This window comes from Uloborus diversus, chromosome 2 (genome assembly GCF_026930045.1).
Source record: "Uloborus diversus isolate 005 chromosome 2, Udiv.v.3.1, whole genome shotgun sequence".
Taxonomy (NCBI): domain Eukaryota; kingdom Metazoa; phylum Arthropoda; class Arachnida; order Araneae; family Uloboridae; genus Uloborus; species Uloborus diversus.
Genome location: NC_072732.1, coordinates 171,504,508 through 171,523,890, shown reverse-complemented (window position 1 = coordinate 171,523,890; position 19,383 = coordinate 171,504,508). Strand labels below are relative to the sequence as shown.

Sequence of the window (19,383 nt, the reverse complement as noted above, 5' to 3'; positions counted from 1 at the left end):
TGGTACTGCAATAGGGTGTGTTTTGAAATATTTCATTTTAAGTATCCAAATTACAAATTTTCGAAGCTCAACATTTATTATCATCATTTTTCTTTTTGTAGGGTGTGTATGATATTCATATTCAATTGGCAAGTGTGCCATTCTTAGGATGGGAACCTCCTCCGCATTCATATACAATATTTGCAAGGTAAGAGTTTTAAAATTCATAATGAAAATAATTTCCTTTGGGAGTAAAAGTATTAAGGTATGAAAAATTATAGTGCAGTGAAATCCTGTTATGACAAATTCCAAGGGACCGATAAAATATTTCATTGTAACAGAATTGTCATTTTTTCGTTTCTTCATTCCGCTGAAATGACAGTCTTACCAGTAAAGTAGTTAAGTTACTGGATCGAGTTCAGCCTTGTCAAGATAAAGCCTTTCCCTGCATATTAAACATTACCTAAACATATTATCAAATTCTCATGCCGTGGCGTGAGTTTTATTGTTGAAAGACGAGGGTTACTCGATCATCAGCTATTATTTATAAGAGGATAAATCAGATATGTTAATATCAGCCCCTAAAACCTGTCAGTTTTCTAAAAGTTGTGAGTAGAAATCCTGTGTATGAAATTTCTTTGAGTTTATGTATAGGACTTACGAATCTGAAAATATTCTTATCTAGCAGTTCTCTATTTGATTATTTTTTATTTTGAAATGTATTATTTATATAGTATAGAATACTATTTGTGTTTGTAGAACATTTGCTTACATATCGTAATTTGTAGCAATTGTGTATTGAAATATTTTTTATTTTGCAGTGAAGTAATGAGCTATCCTGTAGTTTGCTTACGAACTATAGAGAAAGTTGGCAATATTGAACGTATATTAAAAACAGAATCACACAATGGATTTCCAGTTGTTGATGTTTCAGATGTAAATTACATTTTATTTTATTTCTGTACTCTTAAAAAATTATAGACTTAAAATTTTCTTTAAAGTTTATTTTAATCATAACTCAGTTTACTTTTAATTCATTAAAATTAAGATGGATTGAAAGAAAAAAGTTCTAATGTCAGTAGAGCTCATAATTTTTTTTAATTAAACAATTACAATTTTTTTTTAAATTCCTGACTTTGTTTTATGTTGCGAGAAACCGGGACAAAATTACTCATGAGGTAAAAATGATCCATGTATTACAGTAAAATTGTGCTCAAAAAGGTCCATTTAAAGTCATAATTTGATCAGTGTTGCCTTTGGACATCATTAGTTGCTTTATTTTTTAAGATGAATGACAAACTATAAAAAAAATGAATCATAAATAAAAATTCTTATTGCATAAAATTCGAAATTTCGGATTTTCTCCTAATAAATGAATTTTTTGGGTTGGAGAATAAGAAATAATAATAATCTTTTCATTGATATTATTTTCTTTTCATAAAAAAAAAAAAAAAACATTTCAAACAATAAATCAGCTGTATACAAAGAATTTAGCAATCTACTAGTTACCATTTACCAATGCCAATTTCCCGTATATATATATATATATATATATATATATATATATATATATATAATTAAGCAAACAGAATTTCAAATATTAAACAAATTATAAATAATTAATGATGATAAAAAGGAAAATTGCAAACAGCTATTAAGTAGGAAAAGATAAAGTATGAATCCAGAGCTCATCAACCATGGAGGATTCATTAATTATGGTCAAAAGACCAAAATTTTAACTCTGAACTAAAAGAGAATGTTTAAGGTCCAGTACATGCAATATAGAGTAACAATGGGCAAAAGCACCACTTGCTAAACTAAAAACAATAAACTAGAGCTCAAACCTAAAACTAAAAGCAGGGGGTTTTGCCTCGACTAATTAGGAAAACAAGTTCCGATAATTAGCCATCCACGGGACAGTACCTGCCTATAGCAAAATTGTCTTACCTTAAAATCCATGTAAACAAAGCCAATTCCATTGTTCAACATGATAAAAATCCATTCCAGTTGTCAACGTAACAATAAAATAAAGATAAAAATATATCCGTGCGATCAATCCATAGACATACCGAGTCGCCTGTTTCCCACGTGTAAAAATTCATCCACCCCGGTGATTCATAAAAAATGGTTTGTCCCGGTTGTATCATACATTTACACAGTCAAACAGTTTCAAAAGAAGCGAAATGCTCATCGAAGGCTATACTTCAGCAAATGTTTTCAACTAGATTTTTAGGGAAGTCACTTCGCATCTTTTATCATAGATTGTAGTGGAACAATTTGAGTCAATTTATATGTTGATATCCAGGAAATCAAAGCTATTTTGATTAGAACTAGTCTTTTTGAGCGTTAATGAACTATGATAAATAGTTTTGCTAAGTTCAGAAAAATTAGGAAAATTTATACACAAAAGGTCATCGATGTATCTGCAACAGAGAGGTGTAGAGGAAGGATTGTCAATTAAAAATTTTCTCTCATAATATAAAAGAAAAAGGTTGGCTAATATAGAGCTAAAATAAGCTCCCATTGCAATGCCATTAATTTGTAGAAAACATAAATTACCATTTTTGAAAAAATTATTGAAAATACAAAATTTAAAAAGACCAAGAAAAAACAATTCATTAAAATCAAGGCAATCCTTGACCGAATTAAAAAGTTCTGACACAGAGGAAAAAAGTTCAATGAGTGGGATATTGGTGAAGAGGTTTTCAAAATCAATAACTTTTTCAAAAATGGTAATTATTTATAATTTGTTTAATATTTGAAATTCTGTTTGCTTAATTTTACATTTACTTGGCTTTTTAGTTTTGCTGCATTGCACATCTATGGGCTTTTGGTGTGGTCTTTTCAATATTTTTCACTTTTATTATATACTAGAGGACCCGACAGACGTTATTCTGTTCAAACGTTGTAAATTGAAAAGTTTAAAAAATTCAATAAACTATCAAGTGTTTGAACCGTTCTGTTGAAAAAAATTTCAGTGACTAAAAGTACTACTTTTGACTGAAGGAAACAACTCCATTGCCACTATCAGCAAGGCCATGGCCGAAGTACATTAGCCCTTGGTCTTTGGCGTCCACAAATTTGGCGACAATTGGGAAACTTGCTGAGACTCCTAGTTTTCAAACTCTTCCCGCACTTTCTACATTGTCTTGGGGAATTATCATAACGTTGATCGTAAAATATGCAGAATTGGCAAAAACATTTCCCCATTGCTTAAATTCCGTGGTGCCAAGTTTGTGGACCTTTAAGAAATTAAAATGAAGCGAAGCTAAAAGACGTAACCATGGCAATGCGAAACAAAACATCAGTAATTTTAATGGAGATTAGATTTATTCGAACTTTATTTTTAACGGCTTGTAACTTTTTTTCCTTTGGAGATAGAAAGTTACTTTTCCGACCATAGGTCGAGATATTTCTGGAGTAAAAAATGCCACTTTTTCCAACGGTGTCAAAAAGAAAACTGTGGGACAATTCCTTCATTTTTTATTGATAGTTTAAATGAAGAAAGTATTGCCAAAATTTCAGTAAGCCTAAAAAAGTTCGAGATAAAAACGCAAATTGCTCCCGTCGTAATGAAGTTAGAGCATTGAAACAAATTGCTTAGAACGCGGAAAATTCTACCCTTTTCAACGATATAAGATATTAATATGTGCAAGTAATTTTTCACCCCTTTAATAGCCAATAATAGGTAATTTACGTGAAATTTGGTCTAAATTTGAATTAAAAAAAGGACTATTTATCGGATTTTTTCAAATAATAGCCTATGTTACTCAGTAAGAAAGCCCCTTTCATATAGTGAAAGAATTTTTCGAATAGGTGCAGTGGTTCCGGAGATTACCTCGAACATATAAACACACAAAAATCCACCCTCTCTCTTTATAATATTAGTAAAGATATATATATATATATATATATATATATATATATATATTTATTTATTTATTTATTTATTTATTTATTTTTAATAAATGGTCCAATGAAAATTTTTTTGTCTTATTTGATATCAAGAATTATTTGTGGCTCATGGTACACATGTTTTTTTTTCTTTCAGTCATAAAGTATTCTTTGCGAAGTGAAATACAAACAATTTCAAAATTTTTAGAGTTTTTTTTTTTTTTTTTACAGTACGACAAGCGGTTGAAACTATGTCCTTTAGAGATGGTAAAATCACCCAATTCCAAATTTCTATTTCAGTTGAATGTTCCAAGAAGTGATATCAATATATTGAAGGATCTTTTTGCTTATTGGGGGGAGGGGGTGTGATCCGCTTCCAGAAATAAAAGAACAAGAACAAAGAATCAATTGCTTTCTGCATAGTGTTGAGCAATAGAGCATCCTATTGGTATGTTTGACTTTTGATGCTGCGAGCTATACAGGACTCTTACACGAGTTCAACGACTCTGGTACCAGTGTCATATTTAAAAGGAGGGTCATGGGGGTCATGACCCCCTCTCCCTGAACCATCAATAAAACAACCGTCCACATTGTCAAACACTTTATCAGTAAAATGTAAACATTTTCAGTAGTCTTTCAATCTCTTCATTATTTTTGAAAGTAAATATTTGAAATACTATTTCTTTTTATTGCTTGTAAAATTAATTTGTGATGTTTATGCCTTATTTCTGGACAATTTGGTGCTTTTATTGACACCTAAGCAGTTTCAGAAATTTTTCGTGCCCAAAACTGTAAGTTCAGTCATTGGGGGTTGGGGAAGGAGGGGGGTCCTTCTTTAGCATGTTCCCTCCAAAAGCGATAGTTTGTGTCTGCCCCTGCCTGGAACCTCCACCGAAATTTAGGATAACCATTTTTGTTTTATTTTAATGTTTGTTTAAATGATCTTTGTATTGCAAACAGTAATTTACTAAATTTTTTGTATTGGTCCTATTTTAATGTTTGAAATAATTCTTTAGAAAAGCAAATAGTATCCAGATTAAAGTAATAATCAAATAAGCTTTGTGTTAGTTTTTTACTTTAATCATAAGTGTCTAGATTACTTTTTTGTTTCTCCTCCTAAAAATGCATTTATTAGTAGAAATCCCAAAACTTAGAATTTTATACGTAAGAATTTTTATTTATGATTTATGTTTTTGTTGATCATTTATTTTGAAAAATAAAGCAACTCTTGATCACTGATGACAACATTGATTCATGCTATAGCTTGAACTGGTTTTTTTTCAAGCAATATTTTCTGCTATCCATGGTTCTGCTATCCTTAAAGTTCATAATGTTTTCAAAATTTCAGGTAATGATAAAATATTCAAGTTACATTTTAAAATGAAATTAATTGCTTAATTTATTAATCTGAATTTATAACTATTTTTCAATAATTGTTCTTTATTTTAACAAAATAAAATGAATTAGAGTTGAGTTATGATTGAACAAAACTTTAAAGCTTGTGTGTGTGTAGCTTATAATTTTGTCCATCAATGTATTTTCTATTTTTGAATTTATTTCAAAATTATGTTTGTACTTTCTTTAACAGTAGTTAATACATGCTGCAGTAGCACTCATACGTATATTTATTTTTGAAGGATTCATATGACAATACTCATACATTTGGAACTTATCGTGGAGTCATATTAAGGTGGCAATTAATCGTATTACTTCAGCACAAGGTAATAATTTCTTTAAAAACTCTTGTAACTGTTTTTTTTTTTTTTTTTTTTTGAAAAAATTGGACTTTTCTGCAGAAAGTTTCTTTTTAGAAAAATTAATAAAATGCAGAAGTTAATTGTGCAGTGTTCCTTAACTTAAACATACTCAACTTTTTTTATATATTTATTATTTTTTTTGAATTCCTCTTTTGAAATCAAAACATTTGTAGGTTAAAAGAGAGGAACAAAAATGTTGTGCATGTTGTTTGAGTGGGAAAAACAGTTATGTATCACTTTGTCAATTTGAAATACACCACCAGCTCACAGGGTTCGTACGCTCCTTCAAAACTCCTCCAATACTCCTTCATTCAGGAAATTTTCCTAAAGGGCCCTTCAAACTCCTTCATTTTTGTTTTAATTCCTTCAAAACTCCTTCTTTTTTAGTTCAAGACAACTTAAATTTCCTCGATGACAGTGACTTAAAATACTTCAATCGACAACTTAACATCGTCACTAGAGCAAAGGTATATTTATGATTTGATGTAGTAATTTCATATATTTATTTTTTTCATAAAAATGTGATTTACAAATTGAGCATAGGAGTCGTAAAAGTTGAAGGTGAAAATATTATTAGATGACTAAGACATTCCATAAGTGAAGTAAAACATGGTTAAATGGTGCTTAGCTATTTTTTTTCAAGTTTTATAACTATTGCTTTTCCCTCCACCACACTCTCAGCAGCAAAAGTCAGTTTTTCTAATTATTATTTAAATATTTAAAACTACATTAGTAGATGTACTATATTAAGCAATTGTGTTAAAGAAAACAATTGTTTAAAAAAAAGTAGTTCTGACAATGTAAAAAGGGTCATCCATGAGTGATGTTATAACTTGAAGGGGAGCCAGGTTCATGAAATTATGACGAGGGTAAGAGAGAGGGTGATAAAGAGGGACATCACACAGTTGATGCAACAATATGTTATGACATGTGACAAGGAGTAATAAGGTGAAGTGTGACACTTTGTGACAAAAGGAAAGGGGATCAAATACGATGAATAAAAGTGCAACACCATTTAAGGACAGCCTATTAGTACTCCTTCAAAATCTCATTTTACTCCTTCAAAACTCCTCCAAAAATCCTTCATTTTATTTCTGAAAGTGAGTATGAACCGTGAGCTCAGTCATCCCAGCCGAGGACTGCAGTTTCGTGCTTATTAGCACTCATCAGCCCGGTATAGGAAGCGACTGAGCTGGAGGTGGAAAACCTCTTAAGGAGCTAAGAGAGCCAAAAAAAAAAACTGGTAGCGAAAATAGAATAAGCGTAGATCAAAGTACAAAACTGCAGTCCTCGGCTGAAATGACTGAGCTGGCAGTGTATTTCAAGTAGTTCTGCCTTAGCCCTGGCTATAGGGCAGTAACTTACTGGAAATACTTTATCAATTTGATGGACTTTTTTTATTAATGCCGATTCTCATTTTTCATGAGCAATAGGAATCCAGTAATTACTTTCAATAAATGTTTTTGATTAACATTTTAACGTATCAGTAATAATTAGTTTTAATATCATTATGGCATGCTGCTTTTTCCAGATATCCTTTCATCCATGAGCTTAATTTTAGCAATGAATTGCAATTCTGTTTGCTATTTGTGCAAGTTTAATTAACATCGTTACAATGTTTTTAACTTGCTGGTGTGATATATTTACATATCTTGTAATTTAACTATTTTTATATGAGAAAACTTCAATCAATAAATGTTGCTTACTTGTAAACCCTCATGATTTTCATGCTCTTTAACATCTGCTACTAGAATTTCATACTAACCCCATTCCAATTGTGTACTTTGTGAAGATATGCACCATTTTGAGATTTTTGATTGTTGTGGAAGAAAGTTCTTTTGAATGGTATATGTAATCTTGTATTTCATTTCCTTTTAATTTTGTGCTGAATGTTCTAATTTTGATTATGGTTACATACTAACTGGTATTAATTGGGGTTACATTCCATTTTATTACTTGTTGAACTTGAAATGCTTTTTGCATAATAGGTTTTTAATGAAATGGCAGAGCAAGTTTGGATAGAGCAAAAACTAGGATTGAAAGATTTTCGAGATTCTTATCCTCGTCATCCTACGATTCAGGTAGTAATCTATTTCACATTTTGCAATATTACAGCTGTGCATTTTCAGTGACATCAGATATAGTATAGACTAAAACAAATGTCCGTTGTCAATCTTTTGAGAAAACAAGTCCATTCCTTAAAATGGGTAAAGGGGGAAGAAAGGACGCCTGCCATATTTTTGAGTTTAGCTACATTTTGGCGACATGAAAAAAAAAGTACTCCTAGTATATTTTTGTTGTGTGATTATTTAGCCCTGAAATGTTGCTGCAAGAAATTGGATTAAGTTGGCAAAGAAGTAAAAATGACAAGCTTTGCATTCTTTATTGCAACCCAACTCTTTCCAATTTTCAATTCAAATTAATTGTACGAGGCTTTTTTGTCTCTGATTAATGGTTGCTGAAAGGAGGAGTAAAGCCAAGACCCACCCACTTCCTTTAAATATGATCTGTTGAATGAGACATTTGCCTTGACCATAAAAAAATGAAATGTTATACCTCTTTGCAGGGCTAGATTAAGGTATGGGTGCAGGGGACACGGGCCCAGGGCACCAACATTTGGGGGGCATCAATTCTGTAGGTAAAGCTTATGTTGGACTCATTGCATATCACACTTTTGCTTTTTTAAAAGTTACATTAGAGATAATTTTAATATATGCGGCTTACGCAGGGGTGTTTGTGATCCGACATTTCCGAAAATTTTGGGTTGCCGTTTCGAAAAATTTTGGTCTGGCAAAATTCTAAAACTGAAAAAAACTTGAATAAAATTACTTTAAAAGTTTTTTAAAAATCATTTCAATAATTTTTGTATTTATATTTCAAGAGTTTTTATGGAAAAGGGGGAGGGGGGGGGGGGAATTTCACATTGTTTTCAGAAAATTTTACTTGAGTCCACTTGCACCCCTAGGGATTAAAGCAACAATAAAAGCTAGAAAACATCTCATATTATAATAGATAATTATTGAATGCTATATCGCTTCTATTTTAATAATATATTGTATATTATATTGCAATAAAAGGTACCGCCAAATTTAGCAGGTGACTACGTTAACACAAAGTATTAAAATATCTTCACTAAAGAATAAGCAGGAAGGGGCAGGGGGCACCAAATAAATTTTGTGCCTAGTGTCTTAAAAAATCATAGTCGGGCTCTGCCTCTTTGGCTGATTTCTTAAAATATAAGGTGACGTTTCAAGCTCTAGAACCAACACCACATAGCAAATTCTATTCATTAATTTTCTTCTGCATATCTCCCCCAAAGATAGATGCTTCTGAAGTAATGCAGAGTCAAGGACCAACTATTGACAGCTGGACCATATTATTCAAAAGAAATCGTCCAGTTAAAACTGTAAAAAAGAGTAACCACTAAAGCAAAGGGAAATTAAACATTACCAATTTGAAACGCTCTTACTTTGTTTTCCTTATGACATCCTCTTAAGCCTTGTCTGAAAAATGTCCAGTCTGAAAAATCCATGATGGATATGACAGTAGCATAGCATAATCCATGGTGGATATATAGCAATAATGATTTCCAAGTCTAAACTTTTATAGTATTCAAATCAGGGTTGGCAAGTTTCTGCCGAGGCAGTTAAAACCACTGGTAGAAACCAGTTAAAACCGGCATGGCAAAAACCACTTTCTGCCACATTTGCGGCAGAAACTGGCCAAAACTCAAAAAATGCCAAAAAATTAATTTTTGACATACGATAGAAAATGCATGGAAAATATAATTGTTAACCAAAGCACAATTTAATTGCAATATTATGTGTAATTCAAAATCAAACGCTACACTGTTTGAACCCTGCTGTTGCCTTTTAGAAAAGGTGGTTTTAAAAATCTAAAGTTTCTCAATCTAATATGTAAAAATGAGAAAGTTTAGAATATTCCTGCAACAGAAGAGCTAGCAGGCAATGCATCAAGGAACAAGCAATGTTTGTGAAACTTTCATCTGTTGCATATTTTTTTAAACTGGTCCACCATGTAGTAACTGGTGTAGTGGTAAAAATTTGATTGAGAAATGTAAGTTTCAAGAAATGGGACCAAGTTGTTTTACAAAGCTGTGACATTAGGTACAAAACTAGGTTAATATTGGCAAGTAAAATTCTTGCACTTTCTTCTTGAAGCACAGGAATTACAATCAGTAATGTCTGTTTAATTCTGTGTGTCACTTCTCTTTCCAATATATGGTTTTCCGTCTTTTGTTAGATTAATCCAAATATTACAAGCCTCTGCAATTGAAAAGTTCCCTTTCTGAACTAAAGCAAAGTTACTAGCATAAGATTTTATTTTTTACAATAATGAAATGAAATTTAATTTTTTAGTTTACTTAAACGAATATCATTTAGTAACTTAGTTTTCATTTAGTAACTAGTTACTTGAGTTATTAAAGACACTTTTAAGTTTTTGCCAGTTTCTGCCGATTTTTACCGGTTATAACCAATTTCTGCCACTGGCATGGCAAAAACTAGTTTCTGCCGGCAGAAAGCCAGCCCTGATTCAAATACAAAGAATTCTATAATTTGTTTTTGATTCCTGCTGCAACAAGGAAGAGGGTTAAAAGTTTGGTATATGTATCTATGTGTCTGTCTGCATCATTTTAGCTTCTAAATGAATGAACGCGCTTTTATCTAGATTGTTTTCAGCTGGGTCGTCTTTATAAAAATTTAATAAACAGATATGTAAGTTTTTAAGAAAAATTGATGTTTTTACACTTTAGTAGTGAAATATTATCTTCACATTTTAAATAATAGTACCAATCTATAGAATGAATTTTTCTACATCTGATGGAATTTGTTTGGAACTTCCAAGTTATGTATTACCGTGGGCAGGTAAAGAGCAGTGTTACTATGAATTTATTATTCTTTTACACTTTTAGCACCAATTGTACATTAGATTTATTGTACAAGTTTTCTTTTTTGATTTGGCTTCTAAAACATAAGTGCAAAAAATCATCTAATTCCAACATTACCCTATTGTTAGTGTTAAATTCAAAACGTGTTTTTTCAAATTTCGTGAAAACTCATATATTTGCCGTTTATTACCCTTGGCAGTATGCGCTAGGAGTTTACCCCTCTTTAATATTAAATTCGATGCTAGGCCTTTGTTCACACAGTTGGTAATGATTTGATTGTTGGGAAGATTATTTAAAATTTTTATTGTTGCCATCGTCCATTTGTTTACAAATAAAGTACTTGTAACTGGTTTGTACATAAACAAGGCTTTTTTCCTCTTGGACTAGTAAAACTTTGTAAATTTTGACTATCTTTTCTTTTCCATGTTTTCTCATGTCCTGAAAACTTGTTCGAAGATTCATTTCAATATGACATGCGGTTGTCTGAGTCAGGGTTTAAAAAAAAAAAAAAATATTTACTCTTGTTATTGACAAATTTGTAAGTTAATATAAATTTATTTCATGAAAGTTATCATATGAACAAACATTTCTTTTGCAGCAAATTCATATCTCTCCGAAGGAGAGAAATTTTATGATTGATTTGAGACCTTACATGAATTCATCAGCATATACCATTTCTCATGTAAGTTTTACAAGCATATTTCTTAATATCATGTTGATTTGAGGCTGCTTATAACCTAATTAATTTACTCTTTTCTAGAGGGCATCTTTACCTCGGATTTTTAGATTATTTAGAGCCCTTGGACTAAGACATCTTCCTGTCATAGATGAAAAAAATTCTGTAAGTTTCTATTTCATTTACTCATTTTCAAGAATGCATGATCATATATTATTTTGATAGAGGAAGAAATAGCCTTTATTTAGTGACTAAAGCAGGGGTTCTCAAACTTTTCCAACTTGCAGCACCCTTGAAAGAATTGGAATTTCTCACAGCACCCCACTATAGCTCTATTATATACATATACACATCAAAATTCCCTCCTGGGTTTGGAAGCCATTCTGAAACAACTATATTAACTTTACAGCAACAATGTTGACTTTATGAGAGAATGAATCAGTGCAAGTTTTGTTTCTAAAATGTTCCATGTATGGACTTTTTGTAGTGCTTTATTTATCAAGTCTCGAGTCTTATTGTCACGATCAATAGGGCCGTTTCCATGGACACTTTCGACCCCGGAAAAAACCTGCTTTTCGCCGCATTCCGGTTGTTTGCGGGGAAAATGTGGATTTTTTCTCCTCCCGCTACCTTTTGGAGTAAAAGGGTTTTTTTTACCCAGAATGCATTACCCGAAACAAGTTCGTCTACTAGCCGCTAAGAATGCTGGGTAAAAACCGCTTTCTTTGGTACAATGGGAGAACCTCTTTTTACATGGAAACGGGGAATTTTTCAATCGGGTTTTTTGCAGAGCTAAAGCAGGGATTTACCGGGTCAAAAAGTAAGTTGTGAACACGGCTAATTATAGAAAATGAGGTTGTGATATTTTAGCCTAAGTGTTGCAAATCACGTGGCCCATGGGGCACGAACTCATGATCTTTGGTGTAACACCATTTAAAAAAAAAAAGTTTAGAGTTAGATCCAGAGAGCATGGTGACTAGGAAAGAAGGTAATTGTCGTCATCAGAATCTTGTCAAATCCAACAACTAGGAAGTTCGTTATTTAGGAAATGGGGAATGTATGTCAGATAATAGGGGGTGCCCAATATTGTTGTATATCGAACGATTATTGATCGTGACACGTTACAGCGAGTGACAGAAGAACTAGTATTAAGACTTGACATCTACCACATTACGGAAGTTTCAAATATCAAATATTTGGGAAACAAAACACTTAGGTTTTTTTTTCCTCCAATGAAGTCAATGATGTTGCTGTATTGATAATATGTTTCTTGAATAAGTCTTCCAAGCCCTGAAAGGGAATTGTCAAAGCCTGGACACTTCGTGGCACCCCTCGCCAAACCTTGTGGCACCCAGTTTGAGAATCCCTGAACTAAAGCGAAAATAAACCAACCATAAATATTTGTTTTGTATGATTAAAAAATATGTTAAAATATTTACAAAGTGTAAAATTGATTCTAAGAAAGTTATATTGAAAATTATTTTGATTCACAAAAGAGATCAATTTTTACTTTATAACTTAATGTTCAAACTTTGTTTTGGCTTATTGAAAGAAGTTACATTATATGCTTGTTTGTAGTTGGATGTTTTTGTAGTTGTGTTATTTTCTCAGTTTTCATAAATATGAAAAGTAGTTTTTGGTTGTAAAAATCTAAAACAATTCTTTTGAAGTGAGGAGAGTTAATTTAGTTCTGGAAATTATTATTAAGTTAATTGTTTTGTAGTGAAATGTTTCTCACAAATCTTTCATTTTATTTCACCATAGCAAGTAGGGTCTGGTGGGGTAAAGTGGTCATAAAATCGTAGGTTTTCAACTTAGGTGGAAAATAAATGCAACAAATTCTTTAAAAACTTCAACTTTTTTGTTGTTATTTTACATTGCATTATGAAAGAACACGGTACATTAAATTTTAGGAAGAAAAATATTGATTTTATTAGTTTTATAGAACTTTCTTTTCCCTATGTTTTTATGACCACTTTACCCCATGGGGTGGGGGAAAGTGGTCATAGCATGGGGCAAAGTGGTCATAGTTAAAAATAGATGCAAAACCATTATAAAGAACCCTAATACTTGTATATTTCAGTTGTTTTTATAGTTACAAGTACATTCACGAGTACATGCGTGTATACAAGAATATATAGTGTTATACACGAGTAAACACGTTCCTATATGAGTAGATACATGTATAAATCAGATACATTCATGCACGTGCCTACTCAAGTATATACGTGTATATACGGGTATATAAGCATGTATACGTGATTACCTACAGGAGTTTATACGTGTCTAAATGAGTACGTAGGTGTCACATGTATATACGTGCCACATATATGTGAGTGTCCCTTGTACATACGAGTATATACGCGTATAAACGAACATCATATGCACGTATGCACTTGTATCTCGAGAAAATACGTGCATACTTGAGTATATATGTGTATAGTAGACGTATATACGCATATGTAAGTGTACATACATACAAATACGGGTATACACGAGTTAATTCGTGGATCCATCCAGTGCGTCTTTGGTATGTGTCTACTCACGTATATATAATATGGAAGCACGAGTATTTTCTTATATACATGTCGGCTTACAGAGTGAATCTAAGCTCTTGGACAAAAATCAAAGGGGTGTGAGAGGGGAGGATAAGAAGCAAAGAATCATAAGGAAATTATAATCACTGATGCGCTACATGCACATAAAGCCAGAAACTGATGAATGCAAAGCAGGGCACAAATTTGTTGCTCAAAGGTGATTTTACGTAACATTTTAGTTTTTAAGAAATATTTAGATTAGTTTTTGAAAGTTTCGGTCTGTAGTAGCTCTAATACACGCTACGCAACAAACGCGCAGCGGCTGATGAAAGTTTTTCAAAAGTCTCGTTATTGCAACAGAGAGGCAGGGGCGGCAAATAGGGGGAGCGAGAGGGGGCGGTTGCACCCCCAAATTTTTCACTAAGAAGAATAAAAAAAATGGCTAAATTCAATTTAGATAACTTAGAAAATTATTTGCTTGCATTTTAAGAACAGAAAAAAAAAAAAAAAAACAGATGGAGAATAATTGTTTGCCTTAACTAAAGAAGTAATCTCTTCATATGGGTTAAATAGTTCAAAATTGTGTATTCTATGTTATGCTGGTGCATCTTCTATGAGATGCCCGTACAGTGTTTAGACTGCGCAATTTTTACGCGTAAACTCCATGTCATTTTACATAAATTTTTATGCTCATATTATAACTTAATGTTTAGCTAATAAGTGTTCATTGATTCTTTGTACTAGAAACATATTTTAGCAACTCGATGCATTATATGCTTTCTTAGAAACTCTTTGTAAAGATATGCTCTTTATGAAAAACATCCCACATCGAAAAATACTTTCAAATCAACAAATATATCTTGAGGCTCTTTACTTGACAATCTCTAAGTGACACACGATGGTATTCAAAAGTTAAATCTACAAAAGCTCCATAGAAGAATTACTGGAAAACGACCTTTTCAATGATAGAAAATCTGATGTCATTTTATTATGTGTGACTTTGTTTGAATTATTGTTTACTTTATTTATACTGCGGAGCGTTTTTTGAACAATGCTACACTCTATCACAAAAATTTCAATCCGCTAACCTTAATTCTTGGACTGACATTTGAAACTCTTAGTAATTTTCACACGAATGCATGCTTGAGCCCTTGAACAAAGTGTAAAACTTTGTGACAGAACTTTCCATAACAGTTTTTACTGTATGCCAATGTAGAAGAGGTGACTAAACCACATGAAGTTTTAGTCAAAATATTAAATCACTATTTTAAATAAAATGACCAATTCAGCTTCTCAAGAAATTGAGACAGGATTTGATGAGATATATTTATCATTGGTCTGTTCAATATTATGTAGATCGGTTATAGAAAGCGAAGAAAAAAGTATTACACTTACTTATAGTAAGTGAAATTTGAGGGAAGAAAAATTGTTTTGTGAATTGCTCCCATTGTTTTTTGACTATTTCAATCAGGTCAGTCATTTTATAGTAGATAACATTTGTGTTTCAACTTCAATATTGCTTTATTGTTCTTAACATTAAAACCATTTTATTATCCTTTCCTGTTGCCGTACTGAGAAAATTCATGTTCAAAAAACTCGACCCCCCAAACGAAATGCTGAAATGCCGCCCCTGCAGAGAGGGATCTGTGAATGCGACGCATGTATTACAGCTGAAGGCCGCAAATTTCATCAATCGCTTTAAAACTTTCTTAAGTCCTAAAATGTTGTGTAAAATTGTATTTGTGTAACATATATATATATAAATTTGTGACTTCTTTTGCATCCATCAATTTCTCATTTTGCGTGCATGTAGCTCGTCAGCATTGTGTTTGTGACCATATGTTTCTTATTGATTCTTACTTCTTATCCTCTCCTCTAACACCTTTTAATAATTTGCTCAAGAATGTAAACTCAGCCTATATACTTAAAATACACCACCAGCTCAGTTATTCCATCAGTTTCGTTCTTTTTAGCACTCGTCAGCCCGGAATAGGAATCACATGAGCTGGTGGCGAAGAGCTGGTAGTGTATTTTAAGTATTTCTGCCTTAGCCCTGGCTTAGGGCGGTAACTTACTACAAAATCACCCTATATACTTTTATATCATATGCTTGTATGTAAGTGTCTACTCGAGTACGTATGCGTATAGACATGTCTACCTGAGTACATAAGTGTTCTTATATATACGTGTTTACGAGTGAAAGCAAGCATATACGTGTATAGTAGAATGTATGGCTGTATGGATAAAAAATACTTGCAGATACCCATATACGTATTTATTGGCGCATTTATGTGAATATGTCTATGTACATGTCTACACGAGTATATATTCCTATATATACGCATATACTCGTATATTTAACCCCGTTTACTGTAAAAACAATACATATTAAGTAAAATTAATATTTAATTTGTATCTGCCTCCTACCTAAAGATTAAGTGACATTAGAAGAACAATATTCGTTAAGCCTAATATTATGACCACTTTACCCCATCTTACTTAAATTGTTCTAAAAAATTATCTAAAATAAATTCAGCTAACTGCTAATTAGTAAGAGTTCTTGAGACATGTAGGATGCTTCCTGTACAGTCAATCTGTTCCTAGTTCTAACAAACAAAATTTCCAAAGGATGTTAAAATTGGTGTTTAGATTTTAAAATTTTTCATGTTCACGCAAAATATTTTTTTTTACCGAATAAAATTTTGCCAGTTGTAAAATATTGTATTCAAAATGTAGTTTCTAACTGCCTTACTCTAAAATAAAATTTTCACATTCATTCAAACATTCATTTCCAATCTATAACCATTTATTTGACGTATGACCACTTTCCCCCATTGACCACTTTCCCCCACCAGACCCTGTCCTTTAGTATTTTAGCACAAATAACATTGTTGTTGGGGTGATGATATATTCTCCCCCCCCCTTAAATACAACAATATTACTAGTGTTTTTAGTTTTTGTTTTTCATTTGAGGTAATGGTTCCTTTTCTAGACCTCAGGATTCGTTTTGTCTGATGATCAAGCCATTTTTTATACAAGATCTTTTAGTTATTTGTTTATTTATATTGTTGAGTAGAGAATTCTCTCTAAATTCATCTTTATTGAATGTTTTATTTATTTTATGTTGCTACTTTTTCAAGAATTTCTTTAATAAGGTGGAAACAAATTTTTATGTAGCATTTATGTTTTCTTTCTTTTCGTTTTGATTTATTTGTAAAAATTAGTGGCGAATTTAATTGGTGGGCTTAATTTTCATGTGTCAAAATGAGTGCAAACCCCTAAGAAGCGAAAATGTGTTTTTCTATTATTTATTTACTTATTTACTTGGTAATGTGAAGGTTTAAAATGGCTTATAAACATCCTTTTTCCTGCTGTTCTACGATGCTTAAGTTTCATTTATTTATTTTATTTGTTTTCATTACTACTTTTACTTCCTAAAATTTTTTTTTAAATGGTTTATTTTTCCATGATTTTGATTTTTGTATGCATATTTGAAGAGTTCTATTTGGGGGGGGAGTGACAAGCTTCCTCATAGTTTCCAAAAATTTCACATCGTCTTCAGAAAATTTTACTTGAGCTCACTATCACACCTGTCGTAAGAAAGTGATGCTTTTTATATTCAAAGCAAATATTGGCTTCAACAAAATTTCTTGACTTCAATGAATAAATAAACTTATCTTGTGAACTAAAATCTTTAATTTTTTTCTCCTCTCAGGTTGTCGGCATTGTTACCAGAAAAGATATCGCAAGGTTTAGAGCTGGAAAGCATGGAAAATCAGGGCTTGAAGAACTTCAAATATCCTATGGATAGAAATGTTTCGACTTTTTTTTTTAAATTGATGACTTAATTTTAAACTTTTATTTGTGGGAACATTTGCTAGACTTGTGTCATTGACACAGTTGAAGCTGTGAAGTTTTATTGCGAAGATGATTTCCAATGCATGGGATGATTGCATATGTGCATTTTCAGAGCTGTGATATGTTGATACTAATCAGTATATGTGATTATGATTGTTGCACTGTAACTGATTTATTCAGTTTTACTTTAATGGTTTTAAAGAAAAACTAAAATGGTTTTTAATTTTTTGTCGAAAAGGATATTAATAACCTTGATGTGTTTTTACCTAAGTATTACTCAGGGGCTCCCACCTGGGGGGGGGGGGGGGATCATGGTGCAGGGCTGTGCCATTGAAACTTTTAGGGGTATTTTCTTTGTTTGAGAAGGGCTCTTGCTCACATGGGTGGTCTTAGTAGTATTTGGGAGGAGGTGCCTTTGCTCTAGGAGGGATAGGCACCCCTGTATTACTGTTGATGAAGAACAATCAGTTATAGGTTATTAACTGAACAATTTCTTTTTACTTGATCATTTTATATAGCATATAAATGGATCATTTGAAGCTAAATATCATTCGTTACTTTAAATTAAAGTGATAGTTAAATTTTTATTTCAATTTTTTTTTCATTCATTTCTGTAAAGTATAGTTAGTGAATACTTATTTAAAAAAAGTGTGAAGTTTTAACAATCTCAAAAGAACTTTTTTCTCAAGTCATTAAGGCAAGAACATTATAAATGCTAATAGTTTTGGAATGAATGCAATATTGTGCACAAAAATCAACTCAATACTAAAATTGTGGTTGAGAGTGGCAATTAATTTTAATCTTGATTGTTACAGAGGTATTTGCATCAACCGTAGTAAGAAGGGTAAAAAATATTAATGTGTTGCATACAGTGCTGTAGTGGAGGGAGAGGAGGGGGGGCAGACCCTTAAATGTTTGATTTTTTATTGTAAAAATATTGGAAATATAATGTAAATTGGTATCAAACCACATATTCTGCTGGTAAGTCTCCCAAACCCCAAGGCAATTCCCCTAAGCACCCCCCCCCCCCAACTACAGCACTGGTTATATACCATTGTATGTTTCATGGTATTGTTTTATGCCACAAGGACAAATTGGTATTCTTTTACTTGTCCCTTAGTGGCTAAAACTGAACATTAGCAAAAGAAATCGAATTTTATTGAAATCTTTTATAAATCAATAGTTTTTTTTAATTGAAATTGATAAGTTTAGCAGCAGACATACCTGTTTCCAGGGTTCGTACGCCCTTGAAAAACCTTGAAAAGTGCTTGAAAAAAAAAGTTCATTTTCAAGTGCTTGAAAACCTTGAAAAAGTTTTAAAACCTTGAAAAAGTTTTTTAGTGCTTAAATTCTCCCAAAAATCAACGAATTGTGCTTAGAAGTTTTAAAAAAGTATTTCACCAATGCAATTTTCTGAACATGTGTTCAGTATGCAACATCGCGAAAAATTGCTTCCGTGTTTGGGATTTCAATCCTTTTGCATCTTGTAAATATTTTGATGTTTTTTACAACCGAAAGATATTTTGACATATGGTACCTTAGATTAGTTTATTTTTTGTTTAATTTCATTAATTAACAAAGAAATTAATTTGGAAACCATGACAACATTGACCTTACTCGGGTTTCGCGGAAAATTGCTCTTGTGTTTGAAATTTCAATCTTTTTGCATCCTGCAAATATTTAAATATTTTGGCTAATCAAATGTTAGTTTTGCATATGCTACCTTAGATTAGTATATTTTTTGTTTAATTTTAATAAAAAAACAAATAAATT

General features: G+C 31.9%; 1 protein-coding gene across 1 annotated transcript in view; it reads left to right on the top strand.

Annotated features, from left to right (window-relative positions):
• LOC129217483 (H(+)/Cl(-) exchange transporter 7-like) overlaps nucleotides 1-18,827 on the top strand; it is a 67,454-nt gene extending 48,627 nt beyond the window's left edge. The window contains exons 18-24 of the mRNA XM_054851790.1: nucleotides 102-187; nucleotides 801-915; nucleotides 5,511-5,594; nucleotides 7,619-7,711; nucleotides 11,138-11,221; nucleotides 11,300-11,380; nucleotides 17,468-18,827. Coding sequence (XP_054707765.1) covers nucleotides 102-187; nucleotides 801-915; nucleotides 5,511-5,594; nucleotides 7,619-7,711; nucleotides 11,138-11,221; nucleotides 11,300-11,380; nucleotides 17,468-17,563 — 639 coding nt within the window. The 3' untranslated portion in view covers nucleotides 17,564-18,827. The remainder of the gene's footprint in view (nucleotides 1-101; nucleotides 188-800; nucleotides 916-5,510; nucleotides 5,595-7,618; nucleotides 7,712-11,137; nucleotides 11,222-11,299; nucleotides 11,381-17,467) is intronic.
• The last annotated feature ends 556 nt before the right edge of the window (nucleotides 18,828-19,383 follow it).